At 38.7% G+C, this 26580-nt stretch overlaps 1 protein-coding gene across 1 annotated transcript in view; it reads left to right on the forward strand.

Moving 5' to 3' along the window:
• The window catches only part of LOC124776939 (semaphorin-2A), a 169766-nt gene extending 144457 nt beyond the window's left edge, over positions 1–25309 (forward strand). The window contains exons 6-8 of the mRNA XM_047252161.1: positions 6467–6605; positions 24719–24948; positions 25061–25309. Coding sequence (XP_047108117.1) covers positions 6467–6605; positions 24719–24948; positions 25061–25192 — 501 coding nt within the window. The 3' untranslated portion in view covers positions 25193–25309. The remainder of the gene's footprint in view (positions 1–6466; positions 6606–24718; positions 24949–25060) is intronic.
• Positions 25310–26580: the final 1271 nt, after the last annotated feature.

Consider the following 26580-nt stretch of genomic DNA (forward strand, 5'->3'; position numbering starts at 1 on the left):
TCCAACCCTGTGATGAACTCTGCTGCTGGCACATTTAAGCCAAAGATACTAACAGTATTGGTAACTCTTTCCATTGAAGAGAAAGGCAGGCTATTTTCTGGATTCATCTTCCAATTCGGTATGATGGAATCCAGATGTCAATTGAAGGCTATTCATATTTTTTACACTGTCAAACTTGTCAAGTAATTTGTCTATATTTTCAGGCTGGTCAGTCTCACATTCTAAAAGTTTTCTCAAATGTATTGAGTCAAGAACTAATCTAATTCCTCAATCAGCCTTTGATACTACAACTACATTCTATTATTTTCTTTTTTTTTGTTTTTAGGAGTCCTCTATCTACATCTTTTTTTTAAAAAATGAATGCTATAGGGCTTTATAATGAAAGGGTCAGGGGGTTTTAATCTCAAGGTGCATTTATAGTCTTTCACCCTTCCAGGTCATTCCCTGAAAATAACACAGTATTCCCATAAAAATGCCTCAAGTTCTGTCTTCTCTTCTATACTTAGTTCTTTAGCCTCCTGTGCTTTTCTCTTTACTAGTTCACTATAAGATTCTGTATCAAAAGAATGAGCATAGCACTCTCTGACTTCCTCATATTCCCTGAAGCACAAACTTCTTCCAGCCCCAAGATTTGGTTACTTGTACCATTAATTGACATTAGCATTTCGGTTTCCCCTGAAATTGCCATGTTTGGGTCAGTAAACATAACCCTTTTATCAAACAATAGAAAAACCAGTATGGAATGTAACAATATTATGAAAAGGATAATTGCTGCTCACCATATAGTGGAGATGCTGACTCGCAGATAGGCACAACAAAAAGACTGTCGGAAAGTGAGCTTTCAGCCAACCAGGTCTTTCTCAAAAATAGACAATATACACGTCACACTCATGCAAACAGAACTCGTGCACACATGATCACAGTCTCTGGCTGCTGAGGCCAGACTGTAAGCAGCAGTGCATGATGAGAGAGGCAACCGGGTGGTGAGGTAAAAAAGAGACTGTGGCAGGGAGGGGGAGGATAGCAGGGTAGGGGTGGGGGACAGTAAATGCTGCTTGCAGAAGTGTACAGGGACAAGGTGGAGAGAGGGTAGGGCAGCTAGTTGCAGTTGGGAGGTTAGAAAGAGGGTGAGGGTGGGGGGAGCAGAAAAAGAGAGGAGTAGAAGACTGAGGGTGCAATAGAGGGTTGTGCAGCACCAAAATGGGAACAGGGAAGAAAGGCAAACCTACATTTATAATATTTGTAGATTTTGAGAAAGTTTGTGACAGTGATGTCTGGCATAACTCTTGGAAATTCTACAGGTAGCACGGAAAAGTTATCTGTAACTTGTACAGAAACCAGACTGCAGCTGTAACAGCCGGCCGGAGTGGCCGTGCGGTTATAGGCGCTACAGTCTGGAACCGCGTGACCGCTACGGTCGCAGGTTCGAATCCTGCCTCGGGCATGGATGTGTGTGATGTCCTTAGGTTAGTTAGGTTTAAGTAGTTCTAAGTTTTAGGGGACTGATGACCACAGTAGTTAAGTCCCGTAGTGCTCAGAGCCATTTTGAGCAGCTGCAACAGTCAAATAACACAAAATGGAGATGGTGGTTGAAAAGGGAGTGAGACAGATATGTAGCCACTCCGTAATGTCATTCAATCTGAACAGTGTATTTTCTGTGGAGTGTAGCATTGTAAGTAAGTGAAACATGGAAAATAAACAGAACAGATCAGAATAGAACAGAGGCTTTTGCAATGTGGTGGTGCAGAATAAAAATCTTAAGGTCTGCCTATGACACATCTCTGTCAGATATGGCAAATGATTTAGAACAATGGAACAGAATGAAAAGCATTTTGCAAACAGGTTATAAGATGAATATTAGTAAAAGTGAAACAATGGTAATGGAATTAGATTATGAAATGAGACACTAAAAGTAGTCAATGGGTTTTGCAATTTGGGTCACAGTGATCAAAATAGAGAGGATATAAAATGCACACTGGCAACAGCAAGAAAAGCATTTCTGCAACAGAGGAATTTAGTAGCTCTGAATATCATTTTAAATATTAGGAAGTCATTTATGTATTTTCTGTGGATTGTAGCCTTGTAAGTGAAACATGGACATTAAACAGTACAGATCGAAATAGAACAGAAGCTTTTACAATGTGATGGTGCAGAATAATAACGAAGATTATATGAGAAGATCAGATAACTAATAAAGTGTCGCTGAATCAAAAATGGGGGAGAAAAAAAATTATGGCATGAATTGACTAAAAGAAAGGATCAGTTGAAAGGACATATCCTGAGGCATCAGGGAATCATCTCTTTGGTAATAGGGTGAAATGCAATGTGGAGAGAGCAAAATTTTAGATGGAGACCAAGACTTGACTACAGAAAGGAAGTTTCAGTAGTTATGCAGAAGTGAATAGGTTTTCACGGTTTACACTAATGTAAAGAGCTGCAGAAAATCAATCTTTGGACTGAAGAGGACAACAACAACAACAACAACAATGAAAGAAACAACTACAAAAAACACATATCTATCTAGTGTTTGCTCAACTATTGTTCTAAAATTCAGTCAATTCCTCTACATGCTCTTGTCCAGAGCTATGAGTCCCTCCCGAAGATATAACACCACTGGCTCTTGATCTAGTTTACTGAACATGTAAATCTTCTTATTGTAGTGGCCCTTTGTACTGTGGTAATCATTGTTGCTAAAACAGCATTGTGATCACTGATACAAATTTTATTGTGGTCATACTCATAGAGATCAGGTCTTTTTGTGGCCATTATATCTAATATATTTCTATCATGGGTAGGATTCTGAACTACAATTTCTATGTTGTTTTTAGAGAAAGGTTTAGTTTCATAGGTTGTATTGTCAAGCCCACTACTTCCCAAAATGTAATTAATTATGTCAATTGAGTGTTGGATGATTTAAGTCTCCTCCTGTGGTGACAGTATGATGGGAGAACTTACTAGTGAGCTGAAGTTTCCTCTACGGTTTTGAGCTACATCTGGGGATTAATATGTTTGCACATAAAAAGAGCATATTTTTAATTTATGTCCACCCTTGATAATGAGTCTTGCACAAATGGTTTTGTATGCAGTTTCCATTTCTAGCCCATTGAATTTATAGTTTCCAGTCTACTGTGACAAATACATCATCTCAATGTCCCATTGGTATCATTTCAATATTTACTTAGTTTTACCCCAAAATCTCAGCATTGGCATCTTTGGGTTTTAGCCAACTTTCTGTACCTAGTAATATGTGACCTTCATAGCTTTTTAGGAGAGTTCCACACCCTGGACAATTGATCAGCAGGAGTTTAATGTCAACCCATAAAGGGCATTTCTTTGGTTCTTACATCAATACATATGTGTTTCAAACAACTGTGATAATCTGGACTGGATGAAAAGTTACATAGTTTAAAAAGCCTTGCATGCTCCCAACACACAGTTAGTTACCTTGTTAGCAGCCTTTGGTATAATTTATCAGCCACTGAGCCATAATGTGGAACACTACAGTTCTTTACCCTATGGTAATATGTCTAGAAAGTCACAGTCTAGCTTTTTGCAAAAGCTTCATTTCAGGCTACTATCAGTTTTGAGGACAGTTCTATGTAGTGTGAGAAACAGGATGACAGGTATCGTTCATTCCAATATGTACCACAATATGCAGCTGCTTATTGCGTACTGAATAATGACTACTGGAACAGCTTCTTCAACATTTTAAATAAGGCCCTCAGGCATACAGATTGAGTGCACAAGGTGAACCTTCTAATACCTTGTTTTCATTTTCATAATTGGTACCACATTATTTAAGTCCTAATCTCATAAATTCAAATATTCTGATATTTCAGACACATTAAATTGATCTGATGATACCAAAAATACACATTAATGACAACATGTGGGCATGCTATAAAGAAATGCCTCTGAATTTTTTACGTAAAACTTCTTAAAGATTTTTAAATGAAAGAAACATTATTGATATTGCACATATTTGTTCTTCATGTCTATGTATTTGTCTCTGAAACAAATACTAACAAAGAGATAAAGGGGCTGGCCAGTACTTACCTCAGCTCAGTACAGCCGATAGATACACAAAACAGAACAGAAAATTTACATTCCTAGCTTTTGGAACTTTGTTCCTTCATCATGGAGGAGAGAGGGGAAAAAAAAGGGAAGAAGGGAAAGTGGATTCAGTTAATCACAACCCAGGTTATGAAGGAACAGGGAAAGGTAAACAGGGAGGGTAGTAAGGATGGAGGCATGGTTGTCAGAGGGAAGTTTCTGAACACAGCCACCTGGGCAGTGAAAACATTTCTCACAATGAAGGACCAATTTTTTGATACTGTCATTGTAGAATGTTTGACTTTGTTGACAGAACTACAACCCCATCTCTGTTTGCACTGCCTCATCACTGTCAAAGTGAAGTCCTGGAAGGTGTTCCTTAAGTTTTTGAAATGGATGAAAATTGGGTGGAGTCAATGTGGGACACTAAGGAGGGTGACTGATGACAGTAAATCCAAGGCGTTCAGTTGTTGTAGATCTCATGTGTGGTTTGGCATTTTCATGCTGAAGGAGAGGGTGTTCCATGTGGGGACGAATTCTTCGAATTTGAAACTAAATTACAGCATGCTGTTTCTCATGCACTGACACAGTTATGTTACACACTGCCATCTTACACTGCAATTCAAAGCCTTCTCACCAACAGAGGACTACAAATATGTAGATGTGAATAATAAGGGTGTAGAATGGTAGGTAACATTTGTTTTATTTAAAAATCTTTAAGGGCTCTTACACAAAATCTTTGGAGGCATTACTTTTCAGCACACCTTCATACACTAAACGAGTCAGAGCTTGGGTTTTAGTCTAAATAACTAGTAAAAGTGGTTACTAAACAATGGAAACTTTAGGTAGGAACATCAACAATGTAGGGAAAGATAGAGTGCTATTTACTGTAAAGAAGACACATGAAGTTGCAGACAGGCACAATTAAAAGACATTCATATGTAGCTTTTGGCCACAACCATCATCAGTTAACAAAACACACACACACACACACACACACACACACACACACACACACACACACACACACACACACACACGACCCCAACTCCAGCATCTTCGGGCCAGAGATGCTGGAGTTGATGGTGCTGGTGCATGAGGTGTGCTTGTTTTTTTATTTGTGTGTGTGTGTGTGTGTGTGTGTGTGTGTGTGTGTGTGTGTGCGTGTGTGTGTGTGTGTGTGTGCATGTGTGTGCATGCATGTGTGCATGCATGCATGGATGTGTGTCTACTGATGAAGGCTGTGGCTGAAAGCTACATGTGAGTCTTTTAAATGTGTCTGTCTGCAACTTTATGTGTCTTCTTTATGGTAAGTAGCAGCCTATCTTTCCCTAAGTGTGGTATGTTTCACACTTAGAAGGACATCACATTGTGTTCACTTGACAATAAGAATGTTAGCTTACTTTCCTTACTCTCACTCTTTGCTTTATGGAATTACGAGTCACACATCACCCAGAGATATGTTTTGAAAAAAATTGGAACTTGTACATTCACTTTCCAGTACATCTATTCATGAATGTTGCCATGAATAATAATAATAATAAGAGTTTAACCCATCATACAACACACAGAAATAATCTTGCCATAGATTTGCTTTTTCATTCGCGATCTAGAGAGGTATTTGTTTGAAAAAAGATATTTAACTAGCTACTTTGAACTGCACCATATACTTGTCACTTGTCTCAGTATGGTATCTAAAATTAAAAATAAATAATAATTGCTTACGTAAGTATAGAACTAATATGCACACAGGAAAATGTGGTACGCCTTGAGTACAAGTGAACAGGTGAAGCTCAGTTAACAAGGTAACACGAAGTAAATCACATTTTCTCTACTGTCCCTGCTATCCCTATATTGCAACTGCATATTCATAAACATATTTTCTGAGAGTCATGTCCTCCCTGTTGAGAGAGAGGGGGAGGGGGGGGGGTGACTGTTAGATGGTACAGAATTTCCCACCCCCAACACCCATCAATACCAACTGTCAAATAAAAATATTTAAGGATACTTGGAGAGGTTCCTTATGTTAAGAAACTGCTACACTTTGCATTTAATATTCACAACTGGACCCTGCTTTGCTGCAGTCTTAACCTATGGCATGTGATTTTTGTGTTATTAAGAATGGTGTCTTATATGGCAAGACCCGTTTGGCTTTATTCAGTGTACCTTGTCAACATCATATGTAACAAGGTCATTACACTTCCTGAAGTGTCAAAACTTAGATCAAGAATTCCAATAAGCCTTTATTTGTAATTTGTTTTTTTTCAACCTCTCCTAGTTTACTGTCATGCAGGTGCTGAATTTACAGCCACATTTGAGATTTTACAGCATTTGAGGATGGTTACTGATATTAATAGAATAACTGGAATATGAAAAGATCTTGATAAAAACAACATACAATTTTGTTTCTCAGGTCGGGTTTCCAAATGCTGGAAAAAGCACACTACTAAGAGCTATTTCCCGAGCTAGGCCAAAGGTAGCCTCATATCCTTTTACAACTCTTCAGCCACATTTAGGAGTTGTTCAATACATAGATTATGAACGTGTAACAGGTAAGTCTATTATTGAGTAAATGTAATGCAATGTTTACAGTATAGTATTATCATTCTCTCTCTAGTGATAAATAGTTTTCAAAAAATATGTAAGTGGGTTGGGAGAAAATGAATGATCAGGGAAGATCCGAATGTCTTTGACAAAAAATGAAGTTTTATTGCTGACAAAGCCTCTCTTGCACACTTGCTACATTTATCCCACCCTCCAAACTCCCTACCACCACCACACAGAATGTTGAACCTAAACAGGCCCAAAATCCTTCGCCCCGCAGAAATATCAGTTCTTTCCAAAGATCTCATCTTTTGTCCCATTTCCCAATTCAATCATGCAGGACTTGTTAAAGACCTTGTCTTTTCTCCCGGTTTCTACAGTGGAAATAATTTTTCACCACCAACCCTACCAATCGTATTTAACCAAAGATCAATGTTCAACCCTGCCTGACTTAGTTCACTCCTCCATCCAACTGTGATCCACCCTCGCTGTCCCCAAGTCACCCCCTGTTAACTTTCCAGAATTTCTTAACCTCAAACCTTTCTTCATCATTATTCTCCAAATCTCTCAACATTACAAACTAACCTTACATCTGCAGAAAGAACTACAACTCACCACCTAAAAACTGATCCTGGCCTTGTAATCTTACCTGGGTACAAAGGCTCCACTACTGTTGTTTTGAACTGCAAAGATTACATGGCAGAAGTGACCCCACCCAGTCTCTCCTCAAATCCTTAGGCCCATCCCAGAACCTTGCTCCAAAGTCCACCTCCCTCCTCACCCCTACCACTCCTTGCACTCCTAAAGTCCATAAACGCAACCATCCAGGATGCCCCATTGTGGCCAGTTACAGTGCCCCCACTGAGAGAATCTCAGCTCTAGTTGACCACAGCCTTCAGCCTATTATCTGCAACCTAACCTCCTATATGAAAGATACCAACCATTTCCTCCACAAACTCTCCAGGGTTCCTATTACTTACCACACAGGCCCCTGTTTATTATTATTCATGCCACCTCCCTTTACACTAACGTTCCTAATGCCAATGGCCTTACCTTTCCCAATGCCCGACAGATTCCAAATCAACAACTGCCTTCCTAGTCACCATGGTCAACCTCATCCTCACCCACAATTATTTCTCCTTTGAAGGAATCACCTACAAACAAATCCGGGGTATGGCTATGGGCAAGAAACAGCTGGACCACTCTGTTGGTGAACTTGCCATCCTACATGACATTATTTTTCTTCTTGATGACTACTTCACAGCCTGTGTCATCTGGATCCTTCCCACCAACATCAGCTTATATGAATTGTGCAGATGGGAACTTTCCCTGGTATATATCCTACATTCCCATAACCCTCCTAGCCTCAACATTCGTTAGTCATTGTCCTTACCCATCTGGCCTCTTGCCTGTTCCCATTCTAGCACTACACAGTCCTCTGTTCCACCAATGCACCCAGTCTTTTTACTTTCTCCTTTTCTGCTACCCTAGCTGCCCTACCTCTCTCCACCTCCTGCTTCCAGTAGCACTTTACTGTTTCCCACCCCTACCCTGCTATCATACCCCCTCCCCACCCCAGCCTCCTCCGTACTCTCACCTAGTTGCCATCCCCATCATGATATGCTGCTTGTAGTCTGGCTTCAACTGCCAGACTCTCTCTCTCTCTCTCTCTCTCTCTCTCTCTCTCTCTCTCTCTCTCTCTCTCTCTCTCTCTGTGTGTGTGTGTGTGTGTGTGTGTGTGTGTGTGTGTTTGTTTTGTTTGGTGTTTCTTCTTTTTTCAGAGGCTTTGTTGGCCAAAAGTTTATTTTGTGATAGTCTTTTTGTTGTGCCTATCTGCAGCTCAGCATCTCTGCTACATGATGAGTGGCAACTATCCTATTCATAATACTTTTACGTTCCATCCTGGATTTTCGATTGTTTGAAATTTTATTGTGAGTGACAAGGACTTCGTTTACAAAAAATTGCATTTTGGTTGGTATATTTTCTAAAAGCCATTTTCTTTTGTAATTCAAATTTGGAAGTAAATTCATTGGCTATTTTACAAAAAGGAATTAATTTCTGAGAAAAGTTAGTTTCGTCTGGTGTATTTTTTTTCCTATGACTCTAGCACTAAATTGTCAGTCCTATATATAAATCAAATACTGACTACAGTCAAGGAATAAAAACGAAAAGAAGTTCTACTAATGCAGAAATAGTAGAAATGCAAATGTTAATTTTGTAGCCTTTGCCTTTATTCTCCAAAGTAGAAGAGAAGATGACTATCACAGACGGACTAGAAAAGTCACTCAGAACCCTAGATTGAAGGTGATACAGCAGAACAGAATGAGATTGAACTCATTTATGAAATGTTGGTAACACAAAAAATACAAGGCATGTTCAGAAAGTGAGTGTACTTTGACCACAATGGGCTATGGTTTTTAGTTGTTTGAGTGTTGGTAACAATGATTGGAAGAGGGGGGACAAACCCCGACCACAGCAAGCAGCATATGAACATGGTAGTACGTGAACCCACACTGTAGTTTCCAGCTGTGTGAGAGATGTCAGTAAGAAATCAAGTGTGAGCCACGTGATGTGATCTGCTTCCTACTCGCAGAAGGGATAACACCGACAAAACATTTTTTCACATAGCAGAATGGTTTACAGCAAAAGTGTTATGAACAGGTGTGTTTAATTGATGTAAGGAGTTTAATGGAAGCAAAAGAAATGTTTGTGACAAAAAGAGGAGTGGAAGAATTCCATTTTGAGTGACGAGTTGGTGCAAAAAGTCAAGGAAACTGTTCTTGAAGACTACCAATTGATGGTGGACGAAATTTCTGCAATGTTTTCACCACTCTCCAGAACTCTCTTATATGATACACTCACAGAAGTCCTGGGATACCAGAAACTGCACTAGTTGGGTCCCAAAACAGCTAACAGAGTGGCACAAAGGACAATCATCACATTTGTGTCCCACCAATTCCCCATCCCCCAAAAAATTCAAAACCACAATTTCAGGCAAAAAAATCATGACCTCAGTATTTTGTGACCAAAAAAGCATAATTTTGGTTGAATTTCTGCCTCAGGGGGAGACCATCAATAGACAACCCTAAAAAAATTCAAAAGGTGCATTCAAAACAAAAGGAGGGGAATGCTGATGAGAGGAGTGTGCTTGTTGCTCAGCAGCACCCATCATCATAGAGCCTTAGCCAACAAAGCACTCAAGTATTCATTTGGTTTGGATGCTTTGAACCCCTCCTCTTCCCCCATATTCCCCTGACTTGGCACCTTCAAGTTACCATCTTTTTACCATCTCTGAAGTCACAGATGAGAGTAATGAATTTTTTACTTGACGAGCCAGTACAGAAAGAGGTTGAGAAGAGAGGGAAGGAGCTGGTGGGAGAGTTCTTCGAGGATGCCATAAAGAAGCTTGTGGCATGGCTCATATATGCGTTTAATGGGATGGTAATTATGTGGAATAGTACTCCACAAGTGTATCAACAATATACTATAATTTTTTTTCAGATACACTTATTCTAAAAAATTTAAAAATCTAATACACTTACATTCTCAACATGCCTCATATGAAAAGCTAAGAAGATAGAAAAGAGAGGAAAAACAAATAGCAAGTCAGCAAGATGGATAGATGAGAAAAATAACCAGCAACACAGAAAAAAGGGAACCGTAACTAATCATTATCATTTTCACACATCCCTCATTTCTGCCATGTGTAGTCAGTGCATGACATTAATTTCTTTTTTCTGATGTTTTTACTTAATAAGTTTTATTATTTTATTCTCATTCCACTGGTCAAGCCTCCCAATGTTTCCTGTATATCTGAGTTCAAACTTGATTCTGTTGACTTGCAGTTCTTGACTTCTGCATATGAAATATATTTATGTCATGACTGTGTCAGTGCAGGACGATAGGACATTGTTGTCTCTGCAGTCAGGAATACACTGGAGTTTGAACTGCTTCAAGATTTATGGAACTTCATAAATCAATATGAAGAGTTTCTTCTGTAACAATCTCTGTGTTTTAACTGCAAAATACAACCACTTCTTTTACTCAAAACTTTACAATATGGTAAGATTGTATTTGTCAGTTTGGCATCTACTTACATCAATCAATCTATGAATGTTCTGTATGCTTCCTTTGCTTGCCTCAGCTGCCTTCCACATTGCCATCAATGGCTCTCACCCCAGAGCCAATACACTTTGATGTGGGGCAATGATCCATAGAGTGTACACTAACACTTCCAAACGTGCTTTCACTTGCAGAGTTAATGCGATCATTGTCCCACCTCAAAGACATGCATCATCCCTTGAGATGCCTCAACACGTGAAACATGCATACCAAAAGATTAACAACAGTTGCACCACTAAATATTAAATTATTATTTCATTTTATAATTTGTGAGCATAATTCATCAGCAAGGTGAGCATAGGGTTACACACCGCTCTTCCAGAATACTATTTAACACCACAGCCTTTTTCACCAGTTATTACACTTTCCTCCTTGGGTATTGCTGCACAATTTTAACTCAAGTAAGTTTTAGTTTCACTCTGTGCTTCATGCATGTGTAATTACTTGTCAACAGTCATCTCTGCTTACTCTGAGTTTCCTAATTTTCAGATGATTCCATTGCTAGTGTTTCATTGTTCTTCTATTATCCTATCTTCTATGAAGCAAGTTCAGAAAGTAAGTGTAATATGAACATAAAATAGTTGTGTTTTGTTATGAGGGCTGGCAACATTGAGTGTTACAGGGGGATTCCCTGACCAGAGCGAGCATCACAGGAATACGGTAGAATGTAAACTCATGTTTTAGAGTCTAGTTGCATGAAAGATGTCAGTAAGAAATCCTATCAAATGCAAGTCATATGCTATGATCTTGTTTGTACTCATGAAAGGAATAACACCTACTAAAATCTTTTTGTGGATCAAAATGGTTTACAGCATAGGTGTTATGAATAGAATGAATGTGTTTAAGGGAAGTAGGAAGTTTAGTGGAGGCAGAAATAATGTTTATGGTGAACAGAGGAGCAGTAGTTCTTCCATTTTGACTGATGAGTAGATGCAAAAAATTAAAGAAACTGTTCGTGAAGACCGCCGACTGACAGTGGGTGAAATTCCTGCAACCTCTCCACAACTCTCAAGAACTATCTTATATGAGACACTCACAGAAATGCTCGGAGACTGGAGATGAAACATGTGTGGCTCATTACAAGCCTGAGACAAAAAGACAGTCATCGCAGTGGTGTCACACCAGTTCCCCATCTACCAAAAAATTCCAAACAACAATTTCACGCAAAAACATCATGGCCTCTATGTTTTGGGACCATGGTCATACTTCTGCCTCGGGGAGAGACCATCAGTGCACAACAACATTGTGGGGACTTAAAAATCTCAAAAGGAGCATTCAAAACAAAAGGAGGGGAATGCTGATGAGAGAAATGTGCTTGCTGCATGACAATGCCCAACCTCACACAGCCTTAGCCTCCAAATTGCTCTGGGGGACTCATCTGGTTTGGATGTTTTGAACCACCCCCCCCCAAATTCCGCATATGACTTGGCACCTTCAGATTATCACCTTTTCACCTCCCTAAAGGCACACATCAGAGGAACTAAATTTTCAACTGGTACCAGGTGCAGAAACAGGTTGTGGAGTGGGGGATGGAGCTGGACAGAGTTATTTGAGAAGGGCATAAAGAAGCTTGTGCCACAAGTCATCACATTCATTGAGCAGGTTGGCAATTACATGGGAAAATAGTCAACAAGTGTATCTACAATATCCTGTTTTTTTTTCAGATACACTTGTCCTAAAAAGAATATAAAAATCTAATACACTTACTTTCTGAACATGCCTTGTATCTCCCTCATAACCTGGAGCCATACCAATTTCCCTGTCTAGTATCTGACCATTTCCTTAAAACTTTGCCTCTCTTTTTGGCAAATAAAGAAAGATCTGGTTATCAAAGTTTGCATTATGTGAATCTGGGTCCACTGTTGCCTGTAATCATAATTTTTTTTGTCCATTTGTGATTTAATGTAGAAAGAACAAACATAATGCTGGATCCGACACAGAGACAAGCAGGGCTGGAAACTAATGAACTATTTCACAGATTTAGTTAAGAAGAAGCTATTCGACAATGCAAGAACCATAAGGTACCTGGCATGGATTATACAGGGTGTTACAAAAAGGTACGGCCAAACTTTCAGGAAACATTCCTCACACACAAAGAAAGAAAATATGTTATGTGGACATGTGTCCGGAAACGCTTACTTTCCATGTTAGAGCTCATTTTATTACTTCTCTTCAAATCGCATTAATCACGGACTGGAAACACACAGCAACAGAATGTACCAGCATGACTTCAAACACTTTGTTACAGGAAATGTTCAAAATGTCCTCCATTAGCGAGGATACATGCATCCACCCTCCGTCGCATGGAATCCCTGATGCGCTGATGCAGCCCTGGAGAATGGCGTATTGTATCACAGCCGTCCACAATACGAGCACGAAGAGTCTCTACATTTGGTACCGGGGTTGTGTAGACAAGAGCTTTCAAATTCCCCCATAAATGAAAGTCAAGAGGGTTGAGGCCAGGAGAGCGCGGAGGCCATGGAATTGGTCCGTCTCTACCAATCCATCGGTCACCGAATCTGTTTTTGAGAAGCGTATGAACACTTCGACTGAAATGTGCAGGAGCTCCATCGTGCATGAACCACATGTTGTGTCGTACTTGTAAAGGCACATGTTCTAGCAGCACAGGTAGAGTATCCTGCATGAAATCATGATAACGTGCTCCATTGAGCGTAGGTGGAAGAACATGGGGCCCAATCAAGACATCACCAACAATGCCTGCCCAAATGTTCACAGAAAATCTGTGTTGATGACATGATTGCACAACTGCATGCGGATTCTCATCAGCCCACACATGTTGATTGTGAAAATTTACAATTTGATCACGTTGGAATGAAGCCTCATCCGTAAAGAGAACATTTGCACTGAAATGAGGATTGACACATTGTTGGATGAACCATTCGCAGAACTGTACCCGTCGAGGCCAATCAGCTGCTGATAGTGCCTGCACAAGCTGTACATGGTACGGAAACAACTGGTTCTCCCGTAGCACTCTCCATACAGTGATGTGGTCAACGTTACCTTGTACAGCAGCAACTTCTCTGACGCTGACATTAGGGTTATCGTCAACTGCACGAACAATTGACTCGTCCATTGCAGGTGTCCTCGTCGTTCTAGGTCTTCCCCAGTCGCGAGTCATAGGCTGGAATGTTTCGTGCTCCCTAAGACGCCGATCAATTGCTTCGAACGTCTTCCTGTCGGGACACCTTCGTTCTGGAAATCTGTCTTCATACAAACGTACCGCGCCACGGCTATTGCCCCGTGCTAATCCATACATCAAATGGGCATCTGCCAACTTCGCAATTGTAAATATTGCACTGACTGCAAAACCACGTTTGTGATGAACACTAACCTGTTGATGCTATATACTGATGTGCTTGATGCTAGTACTGTAAAGCAATGAGTCGCATGTCAACACAAGCACCGAAGTCAACATTACCTTCCTTCAATTGGGCCAACTGGCAGTGAATCGATGAAGTACGGTACATACTGACGAAACTAAAATGAGCTATAACATGGAAATTAAGCGTTTCCGGACACATGTCCACATAACATCTTTTCTTTATTTGTGAGTGAGGAATGTTTCCTGAAAGTTTGGCCGTACCTTTTTGTAACACCCTGTATACGGGGGGTCAAATAAATCAATTTGGACAAGTAACCATGAAATAGCTTGAGAACCTGATCCCTAAAATATGGGGGAAAAAACAAAGTAATTGTCTTCTTAAAATATGGGAAAAACCACCCAGCTCCAAAAGTTATTGCCCAACTCCAAAAGTTACTGACCTGCTTCATTCTTATGCTAACTTTGTAAGGTATTAGAAAAGTGTCTTTAGAACCATTTCAACCCTATGATCAGCAGTCCATTAATACCTGGACAGGCAGGCTTCAGACCTCAAAGGAATTCCATAACACAAGTAGCAAACATAACCCTTTACATAGAGGACAGGTTTGAAAGCAGTGACATCACTGGAGCTGTTTTCATTGATCTGTCTTCAGCCTATGACACTGTTCTGCATCACATAATGCGCCAGAAGATCTACTGTGTGGCACACGATTATGGCGTCGTGGAAATAATTGGCACTTTATTGCACAGTTAAAGGTTCTTTGTTGAGTTTCAAAGAAGATGAATTCTCTGGAGAAACCAGATGAACTTGCTTTAGCAAACCCAAGCAAAGATGTTTAAGGAATTTCAACAAGCTCTTACAGCCGTGCTGAGAACTTTCACTGAGTATTGTGGTAAGAACCACCTGAAACCTAATCCTCAGAAAATGCAAGTCTGTGCCTTCTGTTTTTGAAACAGATACGCAATTAGAAAACTAAAAGTTAATTTGAAGAGCACAGAGTTGGAACACTGCTTTGCACCTAAATATCTTAGGCAGGTCTTTAACATACTACTAACAGTGTCTCAACACCAAAATAAAATCGCTAAGAAACTCACTTGGAGTAACTGGCCCACCCTCAAATCTTCAGAACCTTCACCAAGGCACTCTGTTTCTCTGCAGGGGAGTATGAGTCCCCTGTATGGTACAGCTCCGTCCACGAAAAGCAAGTGGACATCACACTGAGTTAAACTGTATGACTGATTACTGAATGTCTGAAACCGACACGTGAAGGCCAGATTTATTGCTTAGCAAGTATTGCACTGCCTGATGCATGTCATAAAGTAATTGCAGACATTGATAGGAAGAAGGCTGACCTGGATCAACATCCACTTTATGGCCACCAATCACTGAGACCTAGGTTGTAACCCAAAAGAAGTTTCATCTATTCATTAGCAAATACTATGTCTCCATACTGCCAGATGACAACTATGAAGAGATGTCGATGAAGCCTGCTGAGGTACTTTAGTGGTGCACCTCCAGGTTATAGAACAGACCGAGGTCCTGTATAGGTAAATCCGGGGACAACCTTATCAAATGGGGATATTCTAAAGCTCTAGACGACAAAAACCGATGTGAAGTTGGATTGCAAAACTCACACCTCTCTCACATCAGTTGACTTACTTGGTAAGCACTGCCAAGCTTCTTCTCTGGATTGCCGGCTACGTCAATCTCCAAAAACTTCTTCTCCAAAGAATACTGCTGGTTAACGGAATTTATCTCTCTCTCTCTCTCTCTCTCTCTCTCTCTCTCTCTCTCTCTCTCTCTCTCTCTCTCTCTCTCTCTCCTTCCTCATGAAATAAGTGGATATTTGCAGAATACTTTTAGTTTAATCTTGGTATATTTCAACTTCCACAAAGAACAAATTCACCATTTCTTACATAACTATTCGAATGTTTGCAAGTCAAGTGATTCATCTCACATTAGACTTGATTAAACACATTTACAATAGCATTGGTTTAACAACCACATAATTTATGAACATGTCTTGCTTCTAGATCCAACACATGAATTACTTGAAAGTCTAACCTCATTTCTTCATTTGTCATTAACAATGATCACACTCACTAAAAGCACAGAATAATACAAAAACACTCCTTGTTCTTTTCTGCATATACACTTAAACTCTGTGGATCATACAGCAGGTACTTGTCAGCTGGCGGTTCGGCCGCTGCATCCACAATTTGCTCGTGACTGTTTTTAGACCTGCACACACAAACGTGCAATGTGCAGTAGGTCAGATTTGCCTCTCCCAAACTTCTATTTTAAATATTGTGAGTTCGAGATGGAGGACGGCCACGTGGTTCTAGAATTTATGCAGAAATTCTCGAAGTACTACATATTCCCCCCCTCAGACTGAACATGAGATGTTTTATATACAATCATTATGCACATTTATATCACATGTAATAACAATTTATATTTCAACAGTACACCTTGTTAATAGTGAATACACTTTCTCTTATTATTTAGCTATTTCTATTTTTTTTTTTTTCACTTTAATTATAAAATGGGAATATTTCAATCAATGTGGAAGTTCGTTTTCTTATATCAAGGAATCATGAGGACTAAACCTTTAGTTTCCAATCATAAGCTCCTGGTGTTCATGACAGTTGAGTTCTTTATTCTAATTTCCTGTTCTATTTTTTCCTTAGTACGTACTAGTATCATTATTTATAGTAGTCTGTAGTCTGGAGGAACCCTGGGCCAATGAAAGTGTTCTTTTCGACACTTGTAAATTCACATAAAACAAAATAATGCTAGTGATATGTAGAATTTAAACTTACCAAAATAATTCCTATTAAATGTGTGACTTCTGTCATGATACTGTCCTTTTCCCCTAGCATGAGTACCTCTACCTTACGTGTGGGTTGACCCTATGAATTCACTTCCTCCTCCTGTTCTGGTAGGTACGCCCCTTTATAAAACATCGTTATTCATCAGGCCACAGATTATCGTATCTCTATGTAGGTACGCCTTCCCTATATCCTTAGCAACTGTCGGGTACACCCCCTTATCCTTTATGAGTAGGCCTCATGGTTCATTGCCCTAGTATACATCTTTATGTACACTATAATTAAATATTTCCTGGTAAAATAAAAATCTATTTTACACTTCACTCTCACTTCTTAGTACCTCATTTAATATCCTTGAGTCCTCTTCTACTTTTCAACTCATGGTAGATATTATATCTACCTATTTTGTTCAAGCCCCACTATCCTACTATTCATCAATTTATCCGAGTATTCGCTACACTGACTTTTCTTAAATAAGCTTCACAATTTACTCCAATCTGGCTTGCGTTCTCCTTCATTACTCATTCCTGCTTATGTATACTCGTAAGATCATAATAGTTTTTCTATACTTATGTACATATGCAATTTTTATATAATGGCTTTTCATGTAAATAGGCGATGTAGAACAGTCATAATAAAAAGAAAAACAATGTGTGCATCTTTCTAGATGTACGTATACCTTCTACCCTACAACCCTTGGCAGTTATTACATCCTTCTAAACTGTGACTTCATTATTTGTGAATTCGAATTTCTTTGTGTGTATGCATAAGTGTGTTTGTGTGTTCTGATTCTTCGGCCTTCTTATGTGAAAATAAGTTGTAGGTTATTGAAAACCACGGAGACTAGGAAGGACTTCTGCGATCGAAGTATATGAATATGGAAAGAGGGAAAAAATAGTTAGGTCCTCAAAAGAGAAGTAAGAAAGGAAAAACTAGAAATGGCTGCTAAGATCGAAGAAGAGAAAGAAGACAGCCCCAAAGACAGGAAACCTTGAGTAAGAAGCCAGAGGAGGTATCGTGTTAAATTGTCTCCTACAAAATGGACATTCCCACCTTCACTCTTGAGGTCCCAGAAGAAAATCTTAGCAACCCTATGGAAACGGCAAATGGTGAAGAACCAGTCATACTTGTTTGCGAGGGTTGTTTGAAAGGTGTGATGTGTGTTCTGTGTTAGCCATGATTTATCTGTTGGTGTAAATCATATTCTTATTTACATTAACTACCCCTTTCAAAATCAATACAAACCCTCCCGTCTACTTCACATCTCATAAAAGGTATAAAATATACTATACAAAATAGAACATTATATGCTATAGTATCATCATTATTTAATTATTCATCCACTAGTATATGTTCTGCTAACGTAATATTCACTTCTGTTCATTAAGACAAACATGTGTTAGGAAACATAAATTTGAACTCTGGACCAACTATGGGGTACATCTGTCAAAGAATAATGCTGTTGTCCTAAGGCCAGCTCAGTGAGGACGGAAATCTTGCATAGAGCAAAAATGCAGAAGCTGACTTGACTATATTACATTCTGCTTGAGAATAGTATTTGGAGACAACATGTGTGCAATTCTCCACCTCATGCTGCAGCTGAGCAAAGTCGGGACATCTAACTGACTGGAACAAGAAAATCTCTTACCGGGAGCAATTTTGGATTATGTAAAAACAAATGCTCACTGGTATGTTTCTCTCTCCCAGCCAAGGATGACGCAATCAAAAATTCATAGGGAGTTAGATGTTGTTAGTAGTCTAAATGACTGGAACAAGTAAATCTCTTACCAGGAACAATTTTGAATGATGTAATAACAAATTCTCACTGGTACGGTATTTACCATTACCACTAAGTGTGGGTGGATAGAATAGTTTAAGAGTTTGGGGGAATTTGATGCAGGAAAATTATTACAGAAGAAACACCAAAACCAACTCAGAACCCAACGGTCTTCACTCCTCCCATTAACTAAGAATGTTAACATCCCTGGGGGATATTTGACTCTGTCCGGATCCCATGGATCTGATATTAACTTCACTTGAGCAAGTGCTGACCAGTACTTCTCATTAAATTTTGTCTCCTCACTTCAAAACAATCACCACTTCACTAGGTAACACAACATTACATGACGATACACTTTTTTCTGCTTTGACGTCGTCTATAACCTTGCTAGTATCATTAAGTTTGGCCAAAGCAATAGTTGAAACATTTCCGGAGGTTATACTCTCGGTAATTTTTCAGTCCATTATTTCCTCTACCTGTTTCTCCAGACTACTTACATTTATTAAGTCTGAGTTCACTAGTTTCTATTTGAAGTTTCTTTCTACATTATCTACTCGTGTATTAACGCCTGTAATTTGCGACTGGATTATTGGCGTTAACTTATCTTGCTTGTCGACGCACTCTTTTAAAGTATGCAACCTGTGCTTTACAGCATCAAACTTAACATTACGTACATTTTCAAATGATCCTAACTTTTCATTAATTTCGGTTTCAAACATATTACATTTTTCCTCAATATCAAATTCTAATTTCTTTGTCAAACCCTGGATTTGATCATTCTGTTTCTGACTAAAGCCAGTGAACAGTCGAATTACATGGAGGTTTAAAGAGTTAGTTACTTCATTCTTTAATTCTAATTTCAAATCCTCTACTTTATTGTTTAAATCATCAAATTTAGTCTTTAAAACCTCCATGCTTTTGCATAGACTACCAAATTCTTTGCTTTGCAATTTTACTTTGGCATTTAACAAATTTAACTGAGAATTTACTGAGACTAGTTCTTTACTTAAGGTTTCATTTTGAGCAGTTGAAGCTGCACTCTGGGCATCTAATTTAGACTTTTGAACTTTGATTAGGTTTACTAATTCAGACCAGTCTGGTCCTTGTTTACTAATTTTCATTGCCTTGCCTGGTTCTGACATTTCTCCAATTTGCTGTTCCTGATCCATATTCTTATGATCTTTAGACCTAGTAACCATTTTTTTTTTTAACTCAACTCTGACCATAATAACTACACCAATAAAAGTCAATCTACTGTTTGTATCACTTCGTGCTAAGGTACTTAAGTTCTATCTTGCACTCACCCATTGTAGAATTCTCGCAATGTAGATGTGACAGCAGATGTGACAGCAAGTCGGCACCAGTGGACAGCAAGCCAGTGGCGTCAGACATTGGTGTCAACGTCGGCATTGGTAGGCAGCTGTGGAAGCAGGTAAGCACCGCTGAACCACAACTGGTGTTGGTGGCGTCGGATGTTGTTTCTGTGTAGGCGTCACCGCAATGTGTGTGAGAGCTGTATACTCCCTTCACTGGATCTTCTTAGTTGAATTATTCTCGTCGTATCTCTTCTTAGTCAAATACGTCAAGGTCTTCTTTCCGTTCCTTTACTGTTGTTACTTCCTTACTCTTCTTTTTTGTTTCAAACACAAATTTTTCCATTTGATTTTTGGACATAATCCAATTACACGAAACAGTTCTCTTGTCTTGTTATCATATCTTCTTCTTCAATTTCTTCTCAAAATTTTCATTTCATTTCTTTTCTTCTTCTTCTTTTTTTTTTTAGAAACGCATTAAATTAACATTCATAAGCAAGTTGGTTTAAGAACCACTCGTAATTTATGAACATGTCTTGCTTCTAGCAAGTCCAACACATGAATTACTTGAAAGTCTAACCTCATTTCTTCATTTGTCCTTACCAATCATCAAAGTCACTTAAAGCACAGAATAATACATAAACACTCCTTGTTATTTACTACACATATACTGAAACTCTGTGGATCATACAGCAGATACTTGTCGGCCGCCGTGTCCACAATTTGTTCGTGACTGTTTTTAGACCTGCACACACAAACATGCAATGTGCAGTAGGTTGTATTCATCTCTCTCACACTTCTATTTAAAATATCATGTGTTAAAGACGGAGGAAGGCCAAGTGGTTCAAAGGTGCAGAACAAAATGGCTGCGGAAAAACAGACATGGATTACCTGTGCCACTGTCCATGCCAAGTCATGCAGTGCTGATGAGGGCTTAGGGTGGTGAAGTTGCTGTTGCCCAATTCTGGGTGAATATCATTTAGTTTTTTTCTCTTGTGCACTTATCTAAGCTATGTGAATTGTTGATTTAGAAGTATCCCATGATATTGCACAGTTTTGTAATGTAAAGTTTTGTATGACATGTAACTCAAGTAAATAAATAAAGTTCATTTTGGACATACGTCTGTTTACAATATATTAATACAACTTTGTGAAGAACTGTAACATACTAATTTTTAATTTGGTGGCTCAGTTGGTGAAGTACAGAGACAGTAATTGATAGGACTTGGCACAAAATGCAGTATTTTTGGTGCCATATAGAATGACATTCACATCCCATAAAAATATGTGCCTTTGAAAAAGACCAATCAAGACATTCTTTCAGGTCCCACATTTAAAAAAAAAAAAAAATATCTGCTGCGCCTTTAAGCTCATTCATTTAGTTGCTCCAATGATTTGTCTAAATGAAAAACCATACACAAACGAAAGGAAGAAGACATGGTTTAAGGGAAAAAAATTAAAAGGGCAAATACATAATAAAACACATTCCACAGCCCTTATAATTTGCAGGGAACAGATAGGGAATAAGGAAAGGAAGCTGAAAGAGAGAGAGAGAGAGAAGAAGGCAGATGTAAGGACATGCCAGTCTTTCCTTATCTGGTCTTTTCCCCTGACAGTGTATTTGGACTTCAAATAAAACATAAAATAATGACTTAAATGACTACTAGTTACAACAAATATCACTTTTGCACTTACAAATTGTTATCTGTATTAATCTTTCCTGCATCTTATGGATTCTTAAAACAGTTTTCTGTACTGTACTGGTCAAAAACCTTTTCAGTTCATTAAAAAGTACAATAATTGGTACAGTAAGTCTATATTGTGTGAATGCTTAGTCCTTTGAATGGTACAGCACATTGAACTTCGTCACTTGGAGATGCGTCACAATTTAGCCACACTCATCACTTACGAGCTGTCATGTCAGAGTAAGTTTTCCTATGCAAAATGAACCTTCAATAACAGCGCTACAGTGGTTGTGCCTTCAGTATTATTTATCTCTTATTTTTGACTGTAAAAGTCTCAAAACCATTTCCTTTCTTTCCACTTCTGCTTGCCTAATGTGTACTTCTAATATGTGTTCAGTTTTGTAGTGTCCCTTTATTTCTGTCAAGTGTGTCTCAGTCTGGATGATTTTAGAGATTTCAGTCTTTTTAAGTTTCTCTTTTTAATGGAGCAGTATATGGCTTCAAAAAAAAAATTAATCATCATGGTAGATTAAAACTGTGTGCTAAACTGGAATCTGAATATGTGGAGTGTGATTTTGTGAGACGTAAACTTTGAGTTACTTTTGATGAATGAATGTTCGAATGTGCCTGTGGGAAGCGCATCATCAACAAAAGCCAAATATTGAAGTTAAAGTCTGAATCCAGATTACAATTATAATATTCATTTAAAAAAGAAGCAGTATTGTAACTTTACATAAATCTGTGACAACATTTCTTGAAGAATGAGGTTTTCACTCTGCAGTGGAGTATGCAACAATATGAAACTTCCTGGCAGATTAAAACTGTGAGCCAGATCAGGACTTGAACTTTTACATTTCTTGAACTTTGTAATTGTAGCCATTATACATTGTATCCCAGATCTCTGTGGTAATGCCAAGGCTAATTATAGAGGAGATCAAACTCAGTATTTTGAGACAGGAAATCAAAGACAGATGGCACGTAGTTTACTGTAGCACAGTCTGGCAGCCACTGCTGTTTCTTGCATAAATAACAAAACAATAACTTGATTTTACATCTCATAAAAGAATCATTGAATGTAGAGAATGTGTAAGTACATATATAAATAAAATTACTGCTGCATTTCTTGAAACTCATTGGTGTAGTACAGATTAGAATACAGTGCCTGGTAAAAAACAGTGAAGCACCCAGAAGGGACAAGGAAACTAAATGAATCTTTGTGGGTTGAAATGGTCTGTAATGTTATTTCAGTGATTACAAAATTGAGTCAACATTACAAAGGATTTATCAGTATGAGCCCACTTATCAGTGCTCTGGCCTGGATGCATGCACTGATTCCACTGGAAATGGTGTCGTAAGCCATTGTTTCCTCTCCTGAGGCAAGCTGGTCCACAACTGTGGTAGCTGCTCTCACACATGTTCTGTTGGGGAAAAAATCTGTGGATCTTGTTGACCATGGGAGTACCTAAACATCATTCAGACAGTTGATAAAGGCACATATTGTGTGTGGACAGCATTGTCCTGTCGAAAAATGGTGCCACAATACTGTCGCACAAGAGGTAACACATGAAGACACAGGATGTGTGTGACACAGCATTGTAACATCAGAGTTCCTTCAGATATTACCAGCTGTGACCTGTAGTCAGACCCAATGGCTCCCCAAACTTCGACACCAGGAGTAACGTCGCTGTGCTTCTCCAAAACTTCGAAAGAACAGGAACCCTCCCTATGTCGCCACCATACTAGCTGGTGATGGTCATCTAGGGTAGTCCAGAAACGTGATTCATCGTTGAACACAATGTGATGCCACTCATCGGCAGTCCTTGCTTCCCAGTCATGGCAACACTTGAAATGCAGCTCTCTGTGTTGGAGTGTTAAAGGCAGCCTCTTATGGAGCAGTAATTCCCAAGACTGTCTGTTGCTAATCTCCAACCAATAGTGTGGGGTGACACAGAATGTTGCAGGGAGTCCATTTGTTGTTCTCAGATAGCAGACACAGATGTGTAGAGGTTGAAGTGTGCTTGGTGCACAGTACATGATATTCCCTTGTGATGATCAGATGTGGTCAACTGAAAATTTGATGACGAGTACGAGTGCTCTCACATTCCCGTGCAGTTCAGCACTGGGCCATTGCCACATCTGAATGCTGCACATATCTGGATATTGCATGATTTAGCTATCTAGCTAAATGGAGACCCACATTGAGGCCCCTTTCAGTCTCTGTTTGGAGCTAATAATGCTCCCACATGAGCACATAGAATTTCTGTGTCCTCCACAGTGAGCAGTCAGCATTTGATGTTGTTCTCACTCTATATATATAGCCTACCTGGCCTGGTAACAACACAAAACATGAATAAGACTAATGCAGTCTGGTGGTGGTTCTACCCGTCATAGAGAATTGTGATGCTAATGATTTATATATCCACCGGTGATGCATGAGTGCATGAATTTATGTTGACATTTGACCATATCTTCTGAGTGCTTCACTTTTTTTCCCCGACAGTGTAGTTGTTATTCACTAACATGCAGCAGTCCTTCAAATACTTCCTCATAAACATTAGGCAACATTAATATTAAGTTACCTGATTCTAGAAAGGAGGATTTTAGTTTGTAGTCTCGCATTGTGGGTACTGCTACTGCAAAATGAGATGTACATGTATTGCTGTATCAGTATGCTGCAGCAAAATACTCATGTTGCACCAGGATGGAAAGGAAATACATATCTGGGAAACTATCCAATGGAATAATCAGCTAAAATTTGGATGCAAAGTCTGCTTGAAAAAAAGAACAAATATGAAACAAGAATGTAGCCAAGGAAATGGAAAGTAAATGTTGGATTGAGATGACAAAAGAACATGAAAAATCTTGAAAGAGGGCATATTTGCAAACTTGTTTATCTGAAATGAATTGAAGCCTTTAATGTCTCAACTGCTAAAAGCTACAGTACAAAATCTCTCATAACATTTAAGGTTTCTGTTTATGTTCATTGTGTTCTTATTCTGAATAGTAACTAAGAAATTACTGCTACTGTTATTAATACTTTTTACAGTTGCAGACTTACCTGGTCTTATACCAGGATCTCATAAGAATCGTGGTTTAGGCATCACATTTTTAAAACATGCAGAACGATGTTCAGCACTTTTAATGGTGATTGACCTGTCAAGTGAACCTTGGGATCAACTGGAAGTTTTGAAATATGAACTGAGCCAGTTTAGCCCTGATCTTGCTCAGAGGCCTCAAATTATTATTGGCAACAAAATAGACCTACCAGAATCAAAGGTAATGCTAGTAATATGTGTTCCACATACAGCATTTTGTAGACGACCTTAAATCCTTTTTTTGTGCTAAATATCACAGTGTGCAATTTGATTGGATGCAATTGTTTTTGCAGAGTAATCTTCAGGAGTTTCAGCAGAAAACTGGTGAAAAAATAATTCCCATATCTGCAAAACTGGGAATAAATTTGTCACTGGTTCTGGAGATAATGCGAGAAATATATCAGCAAAATGTGAAGGAAAATTAGTAGTAACCTTTACTTGTTAATAGCTGTCTGTTTATAAACAAAATGAATAAAGTTTTTGTATTAAATTTCATTCTAAAATAATAAATTGAACAGTTAATCTGTTACATCTCTATCCTATATGAAATTTTTTGTTGGTAATAGTCCTGTTATGTCCAACTACTTGCTTTCATAATTGGGTGCTGAACAAAAGTCAGTGATCCAAGTATCCAAAAATATGAAGATTAGCTTGAGAAAGATCTGGATTACATAGAACATTGAAGCTTGAATCAGACTGCAGCAAGTGGTCATTTGCCAGCATTATCTGTGGATGGGAATGATTTATAGTCATATCATATTCTAGAACATAATATTAACTTGTCAAGAAGATTAGCACATTGTCATTTATTGCATGGTGTGAGGTCTCTCATTACCCAAAGTAAGAAATCCACATATAAACTGTGTTGCCAAGTTGTCATATGTGAAGTTTCGAATGATTTCTGTAATAAGTGGTATCTAGTGTCTTTCCCTGCCATAGTAAGTGTAAGTTAGTGTTCAATACTCTAATCTCACTACTGTTTATTCATTTCTACAATTTAATCACTCACCAAAAAATGACACTTTACAACTTCCACAGTTTTTCACTACAACATGGAGTATATTGATTGGTTTACGTAGCTGCCACATTTTCTGAGTATATCATATCAACTTTCAACTTCATCAACAGTTTCTTCAGGATATGCTGATAAAACTAAGAAATGTCACTGAAGTGTGGACTACATCCCACTGGGTAACACAATGAGTGCTTGAAGATTGAAAATAATCCCTTGCAGAAGAGTTTATTTTTCTGGGTGTCCAGTGAATATAGTTTTCTGCCTGTTTAAACTTCTTAACTCTACAAGTCTCTGGCAGACATAAATAGCAAAGCTGTTTTGCATCACATCTGCATTAAAATCTCTTCAGTAGAGGAGCTGTGTTATGACTATTGAAAACATCATTGCCTATAGCATCTTCACATGACAAAAGGGAAAGGTAACACATTTGTCACTTGGTTCACATCAGCTTTGCATCACTCATCATCGAGAATGTCCTTTCTGTTGAGGCTTTTCACAGGAACTTCACTATTCACTATCTTTCTGTTCCAGCAAGATGAAGTGATTAGTGGTGATACTAAAGTACAGAAAACAGGGCTTGTTATTTGTAGATGTGGGTAATTATTTTCTTTGAAAATAGCAGTGTAATTGAGAGGATATTAAGGCACCAATCAGAGACAAACAGCTTATTTAGTTCCATAAAGTTTTGGGCACGCAGGTGTGTAAATTCAGCTTCTTTTTCGGGCTGCATGCCCGTAACTTGATGGAACATTCTTTACACTGTGAAAACATGAAGATGCACATCAAGCTTATTTAGTG

This window comes from Schistocerca piceifrons, chromosome 2 (assembly GCF_021461385.2).
Source record: "Schistocerca piceifrons isolate TAMUIC-IGC-003096 chromosome 2, iqSchPice1.1, whole genome shotgun sequence".
Classification (NCBI taxonomy): Eukaryota; Metazoa; Arthropoda; class Insecta; order Orthoptera; family Acrididae; genus Schistocerca; species Schistocerca piceifrons.